Below are 18,362 nucleotides of genomic sequence, written 5' to 3'. Positions count from 1 at the left end.
TGGGGAAAACCACTCCAGGGGCCATAGGGGTGCTGATCTAGAATCAAGTCCTGCCTGTCCATGTCATTTTATTCGTCATGATCTAAATGGCGTAACTGATCCTAGATCAGCACTCCTGTGAGATATTTGAGAGTTGATAGTGGAGTTTGTTTGCAGGGATTGATGTTTGTACTCATTTATGTGCCTCTGCGTGCTAGGCTAATTACACTGAACAAAAATATAAATGCAAATGTAAAGTGTTGGTCCCATGTTTCATGAGCTGAAATAAAAGATCCCAGAAATGTTCCAGATGCACAAAAAATCTTATTTCTCTGATTTTATGCACAAATTTGTTTATATCCCTATTAGTGAGCATTTCTCCTTTGCCAATATAATCCATCCACCCAGTGATGGTTCTAGCTTGTATGGCTCCCTGGGCAACCCCCCCCTACAGCCCCGCAACCACACCTGCCACAACAAAATAAAAAGCATTCTGCACTAACTGTAATTTTTATTCAAACATTTGGTACACAAATAAATAATCATAGCATTTAAAACTATATAAATATATACAAAAATAAGACAACAAAGACAAATAGAAACAAGTTATGGTTGATTTGGCACTTGAGCATCAATACATTACCCATCCCCCCAACACTGTCAACCAAGAGTCAAGACTAAACCAGTTCACCTTGGTGTGCAGACTGGTTTTATATTATTCTTAATGATTCTAAATAAACCAGAAAAAATGCAACAATATGTCTGTGAAACTATATATTTACAGTATTATGAATGAATTGTGGTTTATTTGGTAGCATTTTGTAGTGTGACTGATTTGACTAATTGCATTAGTACTGTACAAAGTTAGAGGTGCGCTATTTGATAGATTCCCCTGCTCCCCCTACCTCGGGCTTCCAGTGGGGAGACCTCAAGTCAACCAACCCCCGCCCCCCTCCCCATCTCGTACTTCTGAGTGGGAGACCTTCCCAGGCAGTAGCCTGCCGAGCTCATAAACTAGAATCAGGGCGCCCACTCCGACAAGGTTAATTGACCCACAGTCCCACACAATGACTTATCATTGACGTGACGTGCAAATGAGCGATAGAAAACCGATCGCGCAAATGTCACCATTCCGATTTTTTGGGTGCGGGCGCTCCGTGCCCCCGCCGGGAAGATGCCGTCCTGGGCGACTGCCCATGTCGCCTATACCTAAATCCGCCACTGCATCCACCTGACAAGTGTGGTATATGAAGAATCTGATTAAACAGTGATCATTACACAGGTGCACCTTGTACTGGGGAAAATAAATGGTCACTTTTAAATGTGCAGTTTTGCCACAACACAATGCCACAGATATCTCAAGTTTTGAGGGAGCATGCAATTGGCATGCTGACTGCAGGAAAATCCACCAGAGCTGTTGCCAGAGAATTTCATGTTAATTTCTCTACCATAAGCTGCCTCCAACATCGTTTTAAGGAATTTGGCAGTACGTCCAACAGGCCTCGCAACCATGCCAGCCCAGGACCTCCACATTTGGCTAATTCACCTGCGGGATCATATGAGGGTGGGCTATAATAAAGCACTTTCGTTGGGAAAAACAAATTCTGATTGGCTGGGCGTGGCTCCCCATTGGGTGGACCTGGCTGCCAAGTGGGTGGGCTTATGCCCATCCATGGCTGCACCCCTGCCCAGTCGTGAAATCCATAGATTAAGGCCTAATTTATTTAATTCAATTCCCTGATTTCCTTATATGAACTGTAACTCAGTAAAATGTTTGAAATGTATGCATTTATATTTTTGTTCAGTATATTTGTTAGCATTTCCTGCTAAATGTTTGTAGCCCACCGATAATGCTATGGCTACACAGGGGCTGTTCAGTCTGATGCCATTGTCTCACATTACAGTCCTTATTGTGCAGATAGTTAACCTTTTACTGGTATAATTAATTGTATGCTACGGTGACAGTTTCTTAACCACATGGTAGTCATTTCCAGGTCCAGTGCTTTATCCTAGCCTTCTAGCATACCTGACATGGCTAACGCTAGCTTCAGGTTCTAGACGTGACAGTAGGAGTAGACGTGACAGTACCCCCCCCCCCCCCCCCCCCCACGGATGATCCAGAATGTCCTCCACTGGAACCCAACACCGCTCCTCTGGGCCATACCCCTCCCAGTCCACCAAATACTGTAGCCGGCCCCCACCACATCGGGAGTCCAGTAGAGATCTGACGGCATAGGCCGGGCCCCCCTCGATGTCCGGGGGGTGTTGAAGGAGTGCCATGGGGGACAGCATCAGCTAGGGGACCAGGAACCACTGACCTGAGAAGGGAGACATGAAAAGAAGGTGAGATACGGTAGTCACTGGGAAGCTTGTTGACCCTCCGGGGAACCTTGAATGGCCCCACAAACCCGAGGGCTCAGCTTCTTGCAGGTGGAGTGGGAGGTTCCTTGGCGCCTTCCAGCCAGTGTCTCCACTCCTCTAATGCCAACTTCACCGCCAGAAGCTCTCAATCACTGACGTCGTAATTCCTCTCTGCAGGGGACACTTAGAGTAATATGCACACAGATGCAATTTCTGTGGATTACCCTGTCGTTGAGACAGAACTGCCCACACGCCCACCTCTGACCACAAAGGAGATTGTGGGATCTGGGTGTTTGAGCGATGGAGCGGAGGTGAAACGTCCCTTGAGTTGAAGGAAGGCCCCGTCGGCTGCTGGGCTCCACACCAAACTACGGTGACCACCCTTGAGGAGAGAGGTGAGAGGGGCGGCGACTGAGCTGAAGTTCCTGATGAAATGGCGGTAGAAGTTGGCAAATCGCAGAAACCGTTGTAACCCCTTTATGGTGGTTGGGACTGGCCATGACCTGACTGCATCTACCTTCTTGTCTTCCATCCTCACTCGCTGCAGGCTAATTTGGTAGCCTAAGGAGACAGCCTTCTGATGAAATTGGCACTTCTCAGCCTTGACGAACAGGTGCTTAGCCAGGAGGCGTTCCAGGACTGCTCGAACGTAAGTGATTTGATCCTCCAGGGTAGCCGAGCAGACCAGGATGTCACCACCTGGCGTCCGAGCATGTCCCTGAACACCTTGTTAATGAATGCCTGGAACACTGACTGAGCATTGGCTAAACCAAAAGGCATCAAGTACTCGTAGTGACCAGACATCGTGCTGAACACAGTCTTCCATTCATCCCCCTCCCAGATGCGGATGATATTGTATGCACTCCGCAGGTCCAGTTTGGTAAAGAACCGGACTCCGCGGAGCTGTTCTATGGCTGCCAGCACGAACGGGAGAGGGTAACGGTACATTGTGGTGATTTCATTGAGTCCTCTGTAATCTGTACATGGACGTAACCCTCCATCCTTCTTAGCCACGAAGAAGAAACCAGCCGACGCAGGAGAAGTGGACGTGCGGGTGGAACCTTGTTGGAGCGACTTTTGGATGTAATCCTCCATGACCTGGGTCTTAGCCACCGACAGAGGGTAGATGCATCTGCGCGGAGGCGCAGACCCTGCCAGCAGATCGATGGCACAGTCCCAGGGGCGATGAGGAGGAAGACAGGTGCGCGGGTCTTGGAGAATACCTCCCGCAGGCCCTGGTATACCTTCGGGATGTTGAGCTGAAGGGCAACCATAGGACTCTCAACCGATGTGGAACCACAGGGGACGGGGAAGCAGGTCCTCCGACATTCATGTGACCAGTCTGTGATTCTCATCCTTGACCATGAGATGGTGGGGTTATGGCGTTGAAGCCAAGGGAGGCCGAGGAACTGGTGCACAGGTGATGAAGAAGGGGATGTTCTCCTGATGAATGGACTCCACGGTGAGGGTGAGGGGTTGGCTGATGTGTGTGATGGTTCCGGATCCTAATGGCCGACTATTGAGGGCTTGAACTGGGAAAGGAGAGGAGAGCGGGTATGAGATGATGTTAAGAAAGGAGACAAGGGTCTGGTCAAAAAAGTTCCCTGCGGCACCAGAATCCACTAACGCTGTAGACACAGTGCATGAGGGACAGCCAACTAGTGTGATGGACACCAAAAAGAGTTTAGCAGAAAGTGATGAAGATGGAATACTCACTCCTGCCCCAGGAGGAGGAAGATCACGTGACCCTCCCTCTGCTCTTGTGGATCCCGGATTGGGAAGTGCCGGACACCGCTGAAGCTGGTGCCCTCCTTGACCACAATACAGGCAGAACCCCAGCTGTCTCCGTCTGTGTCACGGGGAGGCGTGTGACCTCTGGCTCTGCTCCAGAGTGTTCACTGAGGGAGGGAGAGAAGCGATGATAGTACCGATGCTCCCGAAATAGGTTATCCAGACGGATGGCCGTTGCAATGAGTGCGTCCAAGGAGAGGTTGTCGTCTCGACAGGCCAGTTCCGTCTGGACCTCCTCGCGCAGACCTCTTCTGAATAGCGTGCGAAGCGCTGGCTCATTCCATCCACTGGATGCTGCTACTGTCCGGAAGTTGAGTGCGTACTCAGCAACCGTCTGGTCTCCCTGCCGTAATTGAAGTAAGCACTCACCCCCCTCTCTGCCCTTTGGGGGATGATCGAAGATGCACTTGAACAGAGCCATGAGACCCTCGTATGAATCTAGCTCCTCCTCTCCTCTCTTCCAGACAGCCCAGGCCCATTCCAACGCCTGCCCAGTCAGCAGAGAAATAACCGTGGCAACCTTGGACCTCTCGTGGTGGGGGGCTCCCATTTAGTGTGTAAAGTAGAGGGAGCACTGAAGTAGGAAGCCACAGAATTTCAATGGGGTACTATCATTTCTATCCGGGAGGGACAAATGGACATGGCTGACCTGAACGGGTTGCTGAATGGGCTGTCGTGCTGGTGGGTCGACTGGTTGTAGAGTATTATCCGCTAGTTGACGACAACGCCTCCCGGGCATGTTCGAGACGTTGCACACTGTGAAGAGCCTCCTCCATAGCCATCCTCAGTTATGCCAGCTGGTCATGGTGTTGACGTAGAAGATATCCCTGCTCGTCGACCGTCTGGGAGATATTCTGTTTCCTGCTGCTTCCATTGTTGGAGTCAGTATTATGTAATGTATACGCTGGGAGTCGGAAAGCAAGTGCAGGTGGTGAGTTTAATAATAAACGGAACATCGAACAATATAACAAACACAAGTAGCGTATAGACATGAAACACATAAACAATACTGACTGGGGAAAGAACCTAAGGGAGTGCCAGATATATGGGAGGTAATAAGTGAGGCAATGGCGTCCAGGTGTGTCTGATGATGACGTGCAGGGCCACATAACGATTGATGCCAGAACCAGTGGTTAGTAGAGCAGCAACATCGAACACTGGAGGGGAGGAGCGGGAGTAGCCGTGACACATGGCTCACATCAACAGCACCATCCTGGATACCCTAGATCCACTCCAATTCGCATACCACCCCAACAGATCCACAGACAATGCCATTTCAATCGCACTCCACACTGCCCTTTCCCGCCTGAACAAAAGGAACACCTATGTGAGAATGCTGTTCATTGACTACAGCTCAGCGTTCAACACCATAGTGCCCACAAAGCTCATGACAAAGCTAAGGACCCTTGGACTAAACACCTCCCTCTGCAACTGGATCCTGGACTTCCTGACGGGCCAACCCGAGGTGGTAAGGCTAGGCAACAACACGTCTGCCACGCTGATCCTCAACACTGGGGCCCCTCAGGGGTGCGTGCTTAGTCCCCTCCTGTACTCCCTGTTCACCCATGACTGCGTGGCCAAACACGACTCTAACACCATCATTAAGTTTGCTGACAACACAACAGTGGTAGGTCTGATTACCGCCTATAGGGACTAGGTCAGAGACCTGGCAGCGTGGTGCCAGGACAACAACCCCTCCCTCAATGTGATTAAGACAAAGGAGCTGATCGTGGACCACATGAGAAGGTGGGCCGGACAGGCCCCCATTAACATCGACGGGGCTGTAGTGGAGCGGGTTGAGAGTTTCACGTTCCTTGTTGTCCACATCACCAACGAACTATCATGGTCCAAACACACCAAGACAGTCGTGAAGAGGGAACAACAACACCTTTTCTCCCTCAGGAGACTGAAAAGATTTGGCATGGGTACCTAAATCCTCAAAAAGTTATACAGATGCACCATCGAGAGCATCCTGACCAGTTGCATCACCATCTGTTATGGCAACTGCTCGGGCATCTGACCATTAGGCGCTACAGAGGCTAGTGTATCTGGCCCAGTATATCCCTGGGGCCAAGCTTCCTGCCATCCACAACCTATATCCTAGGCGGTGTCAGAGGAAATCCCAAAAAACTGTCAAAGACTTCAGTCACCCAAGTCATAGACTGTTCTCTCTGCTACCGCATGGCAAGCGGTACTGGAGCGCCAAGTCTAGGACCAAAAAGCTCCTTAGTAGCTTCTACCCCCAAGCCATAAGACTGCTGAACAATTAATCAAATGGGCACCTAGACTATTTTACACTGACAGCCCCCGCTGACAGCCCCCCTGTTTTTACACTGCTCATTCTCGCTGTTTATCTATGCATAGTCACTTTACCTCGACTAACCTGTACCCCGACACGGTATGTAGCCTCGTTATTGTTATTTTCTTGTTACTTTTTAAAAAACTTTAGTTTAAATAAGAATTTGTTCTTAACTGACTTTACCCTTTAATTCACCTAGCACTATTGTTTGATTAGAGGTGTTTCTGTAGCACATGAGATGGAGTTTGCAAAAGAATTGGCGCAAATAATCATAATATCACTACTTTGTAGCTAGATAACATTTAATAGAAAGGTGTTTTTTTCTTTCCATCTACCATAAGACTGTTAGGCCTATCATTATCATCGCAATATTTTTCCTGTTCCTTAATTGTTTGAAAGCTGGACGTTTTACTTCATATTATAAGGTGTCTTACCTTGCTTCAAAGTAGCCTATAGCCAAAATCCCACCATAGAAACGTGGAGGCAATTATTTTTTATAAAGACTTATTCATATGCGTTCTCCTGTTCTATTTGTTTTCTTTCAACATTATTTCATTATCTAGCAGCCAATCATATTACCAACCCATGAAGGTTGTTGCATCTTTTAAATCCTCCCTCTGTCTAACGGATATTTCCATCTCTGTCCATGATACCGCTTGCATGTGCGGTGCGCATTTTAGAACGTTTTCCCGCAAATTGCATTTTGGAACATTCACGGGCAGGTCTACTGCCGTGTGTACATTACTGCGCCTAAAATGTGAAGAAATTCTAGTAGATCAATTTTTAAGCTAAACATTCCGATCAGTTCCATCAACCCTATTGATTGATACGCCATATACACCGACTACACTACTTTGATACGTCTCAGTGGGGATTAAGAAGTAAGTATACGCAATGCCCACTGAAAAATAGTGGGTATACAGCGTATACCCTCCACTACACTGGGAGTGTGTTTGGTGACAATAAACCTTTTTTCCCTGACATCCGTTGGCTCTGTTCTTGCCGGACATCTTTGTGGTCCTTCACACGTCCCTGAGTCAGTGCATAGTGTTTAGTAGAGGTCATCCGGATTCGTTCAGTTTTTACAACTAGTACAGTAATGATTTCAGGCACAATTGTACAGGCCACTGACAGATCAAATCATATTCTGGGCTAATATTGTACGGTCACACTTTGTAGAGATTTACAAGAATCCTTTAAGGCCCTGAAATAGCCAAGAGTAATAATTGGCTTACTGATTTCGACTGAGAACATGGCCATTGCCAGCTGTTATTTGCAGTGCAAAGTGAGTTTGCAGTCATTTACCGTATGTACATGGATCATTCATACAGTAACAGCAAGTAGGACACTCATGCATGCATACGATGTGCATGTGCCCTCATAAGCCAAAAATAGCTTGATTTCTTGTCCCCTGTCCTTGATGATTGAGGCTAAAGCTGTCTCAAATGGTACTCTATTCCCCATTTAATACACTACTTTTTACCAAGACCTATAGGGCTCTGATCAAATTTAGTGCACAATATAGGGGAATAGGGTGTCATTTGGGACGACGTTTTACAATTAAAGGGGAGGTGCCTAGTCGTGCTTCTCACCGGAAGTCTGACGTCGCACAGTATTATGTCAAAAATAAAAATCTACATTCGAGGAAGTCAGAAGGCTACTGTAGCTAAAGCTAGAAGAGTGGAATAAGACTAATATTGTCGTTTGTCGAATATAAGCTCTATCGAAAACCCCTGAAGACCACTGCAATGGCCGAGGAAAACATCTTCCTTTTCGTTCCGAATTTGATCGGTGAGTTTCTATTTACATGGATGGTTCCAATCCAATGAAAACTGGCTAAAATGTTTTGCGAGATTACGTTAGTAAATTAGCAGTTAGCTACAGTAGGTGTAATATATATGTATTACAGTTGATCTGGAAGTATTACGTTTTTTGGGGCGCTAAAATAAGGTCAATTGTACGGACCAGCGTGATGTACAGAAGTGAGTTAGTTTACGTTAATCAGCCCAGTCAATCGTAGCATAATGTTATCTGTCTGTTTGATTTGAGCCGGTTTTGCCATCATGAATTGGCTATTACAGTGCATTCGGAAACTATTCAAACCTTTGACCTTTTCCACATTTTGTTACGTTACTGCCTTGCTCTAAAATTTGATTAAATTGTTTTTTTTCTTCTCCCTCATCAATCTACACACACTACCCCATAATGACGACGCAAAAACAGTTTAGACATTTTTGCAAATTTATTAAAGTACTGAAATATCACATTTTACATAAGTATTCAGACTCGTTACTTTGTTGAAGCACCTTTGGCAGCGATTACAGCCTCGAGTCTTCTTGGGTATTCTTCTGTATTTGGGGAGTTTCTCCCATTCTTCTCTGCAGATCCTCTAAAGCTGTGTCAGGTTGGATGGGGAGCGTCGCTGCACAGCTATTTTCAGGTCTCTCCAGAGATGTCCATGAACGATTGGGTTCATGTCCGGGCTCTGGCTGGGCCTTTCAAAGGACATTCAGAGACTTGTTCCGAAGCCACTCTTGCGTTGTATTGGCTGTGTGCTTAGGGTTGTTGTTCTGTTGGAAGGTGAACCTTGGCCCCATGAGGTCCTGAGCACTCTGGAGCAAGTATTCATCAAGGGTCTGCAATTGCTAAATTGTAATTACTTCGCCACTATTGGCCTATTTATTGCCTTACCTCCTTACTTCATTTGCACACACTGTATACAGATTTTTCTATTGAGTTATTGACTGTACGTTTGTTTATCCCATGTGTAACTCTGTGTTTTTGTTGCACTGCTTTGCTTTATCTTGGCCAGGTCGCAGTTGTAAATGAGAACTTATTTTCAACTGGCCTACCTGGTTAAATAAAGGTAAAATAAAAAATGTAAAAATATCTCCGGACTTGGCTCTGTTAATCTTTCCCTCAATCCTGACTAGTCTCCCAGTCTCTGTTGCTGAAAAACATCCCCACATTATGATGCTGCCACCACCAGGTTTCCTCCAGATGTGATGCTTGGCGTTCAGGCCAAAGAGTTCAATCTTGGTTTCATCAGACCAGATAATCTTGTTTCTCATGGTCTGAGAGTCCTTTAGGAAAACTTCAATCGGGCTGTCATGTGCCTTTTAGTGAGGAATGGCTTCTGTCTGGCCTGATTTGGTGGAGTGGTGCAGAGATGGTTGTCTTTCTGGACGGTTCTCCCTTCTCCACAGAGGAACTCTGAAGCTCTGTCAGTGACTATCAGGTTCTTGGTCACCTCCCTGACCAAGGCCCTTCTCCCCCGTTTGCTCAGTTTGGCCGGGCGGCCAGCTCTAGGAAGAGTCTTGGTGGTTCCTAACTTCTTCCATTTAAGAACGATGGAGACCTTTAATGCTGCAGACATTTTTTTTGGTACCCTTCCCCAGATCTGTGCCTCAACACAATCCTGTCTCGGAGCTCTACGGACAATTCCTTCGACCTCATGCCTTGGTTTTTGCTCTGACATGCACTGTCAACTGTGGGACCTTATATAGACAGGTGTGCCTTTCCAAATCATGTCAATTGAATTTACCACAGGTGGACTCCAATCAAGTTGTAGAAACATCTCAAGGATTATCAATCTAAACAGGATGCACCTGAGCTCAATTTCGAGTCTCATAGCAAAAGGTCTGAATACTTATGTAAATAAGGTATTTCTGTCTTTTATTTGTAATAAATTTGCTAAAATTTCTAAACTTGTTTTCGATTTGTCATTTTGGGGTATTGTGTGTAGATTGATGTGGAATTTTAGAATAAGGCTGTAACGTAACAAAATATGGAAAAATCAAGGGGTCTGAATACTTTCCGAATGCACTGTATATTCATAATACAAGTAGCTATAGAGAGCTGGCTAGTAGTGTGAAGGAGCCAGTGCCAGCAACCTGTATCACCATCTAGCTATGTATTGGAAGGATTGTATTGTGTGCCAGACCTGGGTTAAATACTATTTGAGTTAATTTCAAGTACTTTATCTGGGCTTGATTGAGCTTGACTAGAAAAATGGAACCAACAGTTGGAAAAGTAGACACTTCACCCGTCTGGCATGCCAGACAGACAAAGGCAAAAAGTATTTTAAAGAGTTCAGATATTCTATTTAAAGTCTATAATTTAAACCCAAGTCGGATTGGGGCCTCTACATATCCGTCCTGTTAGGGCTTCTGATGTGTGGCTTCTTAGGTACTATCTTAGGATGGGAATGTTTTCTGTCGACATTCTTTAAGATTATGTAGCTCACTAGAATGCCTGGAGATTTTCTCTCAGAGAGGGCGAAGGTCTCTGTCTCAGAATGTGTTGTGACATTGGGCTTGCCAAATCCTGTATTTATCACCACCACCACCTCCACCCACCCTCGGCCCTCCTTTCCTCCTCTCTCGTCCTCCCCTCTCCTCTGATCTTATCCTCTCTGTTAGGCTATGCCCGCATCGTGCTGGCTCTGCTTGCCTTCTACCTGATGCCATGCTGTCCAGTACCGGCTGTGTTCTTCTACCTGCTCAGTGCCCTCCTGGATGCCTTTGATGGGCACGCCGCCCGCGCCCTCAACCAAGGTACCACTATTCCAACTATTCATGTCGTTTTTACCCTGCGATAGATTCAACCCATGATAGATTTATTCAGACTCTCCGGTCTCAGAGGTGGAGCGATTGAGCGTTTTGCTGATATCAAAAAGACTTGAACAATGTTCTTATAAGGCTGCTGTCCACTAAAGGTAAATCAGGATTAGGCTACCTGGTGAAGCGATTAGGACGGGATGCGCTTCATGTTATCCATATTATCTGTTTGAATAAAAAAAATCATAATATACAGCAAGTGGAAATGGGTCATCACAGGGAAGATGGATCGCGTGTCGAGCATATTTGTGTGCACGAGCCTCTAATCCCTACCTAGGTCCGTATTAAAAAAAAAGTCACCATGACACGAGACAATGCAACACTTTTTTTTGCAACAAACTTAGTATTAGGTGGGTACAATGACAGTTCGGCGTTGGGTTGTAAAAGCGTCCATGTTGTTCTGGATGTCGGCAAAGTACCTCTTTGCCCTCGTTGTTGTTTGTTGAGAAAATTGGCAACAAAATCTTGTACTTGACAGTACTTCAGATCACGGCTTTGAAAATCAACACATTTACTACTCCGCTCATTCTGCTCTACGTATTGAACCCAGCAGTAAGTACCCATCATAGTCGATTCAACATCCATATGGAGTTTAGATTCCAGGTACTCCCGTCAGCTTCTGTGGATCCTGTAGGTAGATGTCTTCTTCGGCCCTGGCTCTGACCGTCTTGTGGCCCTTCTCCAGTCAAGCCTGCTCGATCGGCATCTGGGAGTGGGAGGCGGCTCCGTTGACCCGGTGCTTCATGGAGCGGGAGGACGCCTGGTCGTCTCTTAGCATGGCGTTCCTTATGCGAGGTCAGATTAAAGCTGAGCTGACCCTCCTCGAGGAGGAGCGGCTCGGTCTCCAGATCCATCTGCACGAGCTTCAGATACTCATCCATCCAGTTACGCACCGCCGAGGACTTCACCCCGGCAAACACCGGACGCAGCATGTCCCCCATGTCCCAATGGTACCTCCTTGTTGGCTATGAGGATCACCTCTAACACCGTGGAGATGACCAGGGCTACCCCCCCCCCCGGGGGAGGGGTCCTGGAGGGCGGCAGTGGAGTTCAGCCCAGAGTAGTGGGTGCTGTTGACGCTCACGTCCTGTAGGTCCTTGTCACTTGGGGCCCTCTTGTACGGTTTGGACCACGTCGCGCCCGGAGTATGACAGTTCCTGCCCCATTCCCACAGCTGTTCCAAGTCTAAATCTGTGTCTGGCTTTCAGGCAATCCTGGAGAATAACAGCTAGAATGTTTCTCTCTCCTTTGTCGTTTGTCTTCTATTATAAATTAGTGCCACGGTCATGAAGCGGAGCTCATTAGCTGCACAAATTTAAGAATCGGACGTTGAAAGTCCTTGTCTGATGCTGATGTATCTGTGTTGTGTATTGGCTAAAATACTTGCTGTTTGCATCTGTAAGGTTTCATAATATTGGTAATGAATAAGTCCAAAAGAAAAAGGAAAAGCTGCACACTTTATTCACCAACATTTCCACAGCTAAGCTGTGTTAATCAGGGCTTCATGTCAAACGCGGCAGGTGACCAGCAGGTTTCCATTGGACACTTGCAGGTGTTTTGTAATCACGGCTATGGCAGCAGGTGATAGGCCTGTCTTTGATCATAATATCAACAATGTATAAAAGGGGGAAAAAAAGGCATGAGTGGATATCAAACGATCGTGCGAGTGGTTTAAACGTGCATGAAACAGGAGTATGAATGGGAGAAGCGAAGGTACGTCAGAATAGACAGAGCGGAAATGTGAACGTGCACAGTCTGTCTAATTATGGATCTTTAGTGACCAGTGGGAACCTCCAGTGGTCTGCAGCCGACAGACATAAGGTTGGGCGGTATCTAGATTTTCATACAGTCATATCGTTTCTGTACCATACCGAGGTACAACGGTATTACCGGAAGTGCACATAAGGGGCAGTATTGAAAACATTTGTAAAAAATGACACACAAAACCATTTAGGCAACAGGGACCTTGATTCAGGAGTGGATTGAATGTCTCTGCTGTAACCAAGATGATTGGTCTTGACATTTAGCCACTTAGCTAGAAAGTAAGCAAACCAAATGCATAGCTGGAGCCCTGAGCTGGATATCATTTACTTGACACATCTTAGATTTCTTATAGTTATACTGAACTTACAGTTATAAGCAGTGGTGTAGCACGCACCCCTGCAGCCCCCCCCCCCCCCAAAAAAAAATCAAATGAAGTGTAGTTTTTATTTTTTACGGTATTGAAAATCAGTCTGTATTTTGAAATTCCAGTGTACAGTATTAAAGGTATATCACCCAAGCCTAGACAGACATATTGAATACTGTATCGTGATGAATTTAGGAGTCTATTGATTGGGAGCGAAGAGATTGTGTTCTCGCTGTCATTGGTAAAACACACAGCATGGCATCACATTTTCCAATCACTGAGTCGTACAATTTGCAAATGTCTAAGCTATCTGGAGCTTTGCCAGCCAGTGGTTAAAGTACCTGCACAGCATTCTCTAATTCCTTTTCACATAATTTGCGAAAAATACATTTGGGTAATCATTTTGTATAAATAAATGTGCTATACAAAAAGAACCGCTCCCTATCTCTCCTGTCCTGTCCTGTAGGCACTAAGTTTGGTGCGATGCTGGACATGTTGACGGACCGCTGTGCCACCATGTGTCTCCTGGTCAACCTAGCTCTGCTTTACCCCTCCTACACCTTCCTCTTCCAGATCAGCATGAGCCTGGACATCGCCAGCCACTGGCTGCACCTGCACAGGTACGTAACAAAAGAGCCTCGGAGAACCATGAACTGTACATTTACGTACGATTTACACAAATAATGGATTCGGTGAATGTTTTGTGTTTTTTTTTTGGGGGGGGGGGGGTTTGTGTCGCCGATTTCTTTGGGTTGTATTGGGGCTCCTCACCCCGTCCACAGCCAAGTGTGTATAGTTTGTTGATCCATCAGATTTATCTGGGTCAGTGTGGCTTACAGATGTTGGGTTCATCTCAATAATCCTCTCCTTCAACTGATTTGAAAGGAATGGACACGTGACAGCAGATTCCCAGTAGTAGGCACCCACGATATTGCTTTAGCGTGTTTTTTTTCTCCAATGTGGATGGAGGAAAGGCTGTTTTTAGACTACTGAGATGCACCCAGGAGCATCACATGCATATGTAATGGTGATGAAAATGGTGGTGTAATGTCCTTGTACTGAATTAAAGGTTAAACCTCTCTCTTTCTTTCTCTCTCGCTCATCTCTCTCTCTCTCATTCGGCCTCTCTCTCCTCCCGCTCTTTCTCTCTCTCTCTGTCTCGCGCTCTCCCTCTATCTCTCTATCTCTCTCGCGCTCTCCCTCTATCTCTCTCTCTCTCTCTCTCCCTCTCTCTCTCTTTCTCGCGCTCTCCCTCGCGCTCTCCCTCTCCCTCTCTCTCTGTCTCTGTCTCACGCTCTTTCCCTCTTTCTCTCTCTCTCTCCCTCTCTCCCTCTCTCTCTCTCTCTCTCCCTCTCTCTCTCGCTCTCTCGCTCTCTCTGTCTCAGCTCAATGATGAAGGGATCCACCAGCCACAAGGCCATTGATCTGTCTGGAAACCCCATTCTTCGCCTCTACTACACTTCCCGGGTAAGAAATACAGTCACACACACACACACACACACACACACACACACACACACACACACACACACACACACACACACACACACACACACCAACATGGTCATACACACACCACCCAAAAAAATGTCCTTTCACATTTACATTTTAGTCATTTAGGAGACGCTCTTATCCAGAGCGACTTACATGAGCAATTAGGATTAAGTGTCTTGCTCAAGGGCACAGCAACAGATTTTTCACCTAATCAGCTCGGGGATTCGAACCAGTTACTGGCCCAACGCTTTTAACTGTTAGCATGTGCCCATGCACACACAATTCTTACATTCACTCTCACTCTAACTCACTCACACACCACTCACACACGCGCGCCAACAGGCTGATCTAACTGCTGTTTTCCATAGCCGGTGCTGTTTGTCATGTGTATGGGGAACGAGCTCTTCTTCTGCCTGCTCTACGTCTCCTACTACATTGAGGAACCCCATGGTGAGTCTCTTCACTCTACTCTTTCCCCCCCGCCTTCCTTTCTTAGTTTCTCCCTCTCTTTTCATATCCCCGTTCTCTTTTCTCGCCCTTTGCATATCTTCCATTCTCCGTTCTCTCCCTCTCTTCAAATCTCTCTCAATCTCCCTCTGTAATATCCCTCCCTTCTTGCCTCTGTCTAAAGATGTTGGCTCATATTCCCTCACAGAAGCATAGTAATCCTATGCTAAATAGCTGGTTTGTACAGCAGGTCCTACGCATTAGGAAGGGGCACTGTGGAAACAACAGACTTCTTCTTTTCTCTTCTCCAGTGTGGCTGCAGTGGCTGCTTCATGTCTGCGCCGTGGTGTGTGTGCTGAAGTCTGCCATCAGCGTTCTGCACCTGATCACCGCCTCCAGGAACATGGCTGCCATCGACGTGTACGACCGTGAGAGGGAGAGGAGCAAGGCCGAGTGAGAGGAGAGGGGGGGGGGGCTCTTAATCCCTTGGTATGTGTGTAGATCTGAGAGGATGGGTGTAACAATTTGGTAACCAATCCACCTTGTCCTCTGATAGGCTAGGTCAGGCTTTTTTTTTCTCCTACATTTTACACCGACCCAATCCTCTCGGATCTACTTGAATGCCTAGGGGCTAGAGGTCGAGTTAGGATAAGGCAAAGAAGAGGGGGGGAGAGAGAGAGAGAGGGGGTGTAGGAGGCTGTAGATGGATGCTTCTCAATAGTCTAAAGTGGCTTCCTTTCCTCATGTCCTTTTCCTTCCATCTGCACTGATCTGAAAACAAGAGATTGGTGAAAATAGTATGGTGGATGCCTACTAGTCAACACTGCTTACCCATCCAGTTAATTCACATCAGACGAGAGAAAGGATTGGAGATGAGGAGAGGAAGCCACTAGACTATTGAGATGCACCCTGTGTCCCAAAAGTCTCAAATAACCCACTTTTCTTAGTCGCCGCTTGAGCACTGATAGGAAAGGACGTGAAATCATTGGGGGAAAACAACGTTAGTGATATCGAAGGGAAGGAGACAAGAAAATTAAGCAAGGAAATTAGGATATTTGAGAGGATTGGGACACACAGAAAGCAGAGTCAGTTGCTGTGTTTGTTGAATAGAGTTGAAGGTGTGAGAACAAATATTATTGTGTGATGTAGCAAAGATGGAGGTGAAGCTTAGTCAGGGGACCTTTTTTAAAAACCAAACTGATGATGGCTATTTATTTTAGTTAGAAGATTGAAACAACTTAAACCTTCTGTTATTAAGCCTACTTGTATAGTCTTATAAGCCTGACATAATAACTGGTGTCAAAACTTGAAAAAGTAAACAGTAGTGCTATATTTTTGTATGCTAGCAAATCATTGCGGGCTTTAATATTGTCTAGCTAACTAGCCAACATGAATCACTTTTCACCAGACCTTATTTAGTAGACTTCCTAACCAAGGGTTTGAGCGATACGTGTTATCTTGAAATACTCTTTTAAGTGGTAATGTCCAAGTCACTATTATTGCTGTTCCTATTAATATTTAAATTCCTATGGTTGTTTTTATTATTATCTGTCGCCGTCATCAGTAATGATTTGAAGTTGCACAACTTTCACTTGGGACATGTCGTCCCCCCCCCCACCACATTCTGAAATGTCATTTTTGTCGGCCCCAGTTTTATCATTGGAATGTGATTATAAAACGAGGCAATTATGTGCTTTAGGACCATGCGGACGCCTCCGAGCGGTCGGGTAGGCTGTTTGGAGTGTTTATCCGACTGGATAAGAAAATATATATATAATAATAATAATTGTCCCCCCCACTTCTAAAACCAAAGTTGCGCCCCTGGGTAGTGGTGACTGTAGAGGTGGTGTTGGACTTTTATGTTGCAGTGATGATTGGATGGGGAAGACGCACACACTTAGATATATGCGTACACTTTTTTTCTTTTGCAGACACATATATACACACACACACAAACACGCTTGCCACACACATACTCACACACTTGCTTGCAGACATGCATTCATCTATATTGGGCACATTCCTGAGCTCAAGTGAAGACCACCTGAGTATTATGTTTTGAGTGTTATTATAACTATTATTCGACAAGCTTTTCTATCATCACTATGTGACCGTGTGTATTGATATACTGTGGCTGATCTGTTTTATTGTCAACCATTAGAAACTATGTTTGGAGTGTGGCGACGTTGCTATCAGCCAGATGGCATCAAAGATCTCTAGTTCGTTTGAGTTTCAACAAGACGTTTGGGAGAATGTGCTGTGAGAGGGAGGAGCAAAAAACCCAAGCCATGTAAGATCTATGTATTTTCAGATATTATCATTGTGGGTGTCAGTGTAAGAAAGGTGTTATAGGTTTTATTTCCATGCAGTGCCTCCGGCTTGCAGATATTGCGGAGAATGTCTTTGTCAATGGCAATAGATGAAAAGGTAATAAAGACGTCTTTGAACCTACCAGTTTGCTCTCCTATGCCAGTATCTTCCGTTATTATGTGCATGGCTTCTTGTACAGTGTCCTTTTTCAAAGGACCAATCCCAGTCTCTAGTTCCGCCCCAGAGACCGTAAAGTGCTGGAAAGGCAGAGGAAACGGCGAGGGCGAGCTAAAAGGCAGTGGGGCCGGACTCGAACCCACAAATGCGTGCCAAGGTGAGCGGCTGCAACTGCTGGACCACACCGGTCCCACCTTGTACGGTGGCCGTTGAGTTTCTAGGCAGTGTTGTCAAAGTAGAGGTCCAGAGTTGTTATTGTGCAAGCCAGCGCCATGGGTAATAGGAAGGACTTGTAGAGATCCTATTAAATTCGAATAATTGCTTTTTTTCAGAATCAACCAATAGGAATTTCTAAGCAAAAAACATGCAGACTTTTACTCTGAGTTCTGATGCTGCTTTCAAGACAACTCGCGGCATTAGCAATGTCGTCGTTGTCCTCCACGATGAAATCTGGGAGGGGACTGTGTATCTGTCTCTGTGCGTACATACCTATGTCACACGCGATATCTGACCCCACTGGCCTGATTTTAACCAAACTTTGGCGAATGAGGTGGCACGCCATTTAGATCCGGCATAAACAAAATTGGCCAGATGGTGGCGCTATAACAAGCATTTAAAAAATGCAAACTATGAAAGGTCACGCCCTTTTGATCTAAAGTCATGAAATTTGGTACGTAGGTCCCTTACAAGGAACTAATTTTCCTCGGATCCATAATGTCCGTCAAGATGGATTTTCCGCCATTTTGGATTTTGTGAA

General features: G+C 46.0%; 1 protein-coding gene across 1 annotated transcript; it reads left to right on the top strand.

Moving 5' to 3' along the window:
• Positions 1-8,002: 8,002 nt before the first annotated feature.
• cdipt (CDP-diacylglycerol--inositol 3-phosphatidyltransferase (phosphatidylinositol synthase)) lies at positions 8,003-16,164 on the top strand. The gene is made up of 6 exons (XM_029727149.1): positions 8,003-8,221; positions 10,852-10,986; positions 13,644-13,797; positions 14,563-14,644; positions 15,040-15,121; positions 15,430-16,164. Exons 1-6 carry the CDS (start codon positions 8,179-8,181, stop codon positions 15,573-15,575), a joined length of 642 nt encoding a protein of 213 aa, XP_029583009.1. The 5' UTR covers positions 8,003-8,178; the 3' UTR covers positions 15,576-16,164.
• The last annotated feature ends 2,198 nt before the right edge of the window (positions 16,165-18,362 follow it).

The sequence above is a fragment of the Salmo trutta genome, chromosome 32 (assembly GCF_901001165.1).
Source record: "Salmo trutta chromosome 32, fSalTru1.1, whole genome shotgun sequence".
NCBI lineage: Eukaryota > Metazoa > Chordata > Actinopteri > Salmoniformes > Salmonidae > Salmo > Salmo trutta.
Note: the sequence above shows the minus strand (reverse complement) of the source record. Positions and strands in the feature narration are given on the sequence as shown.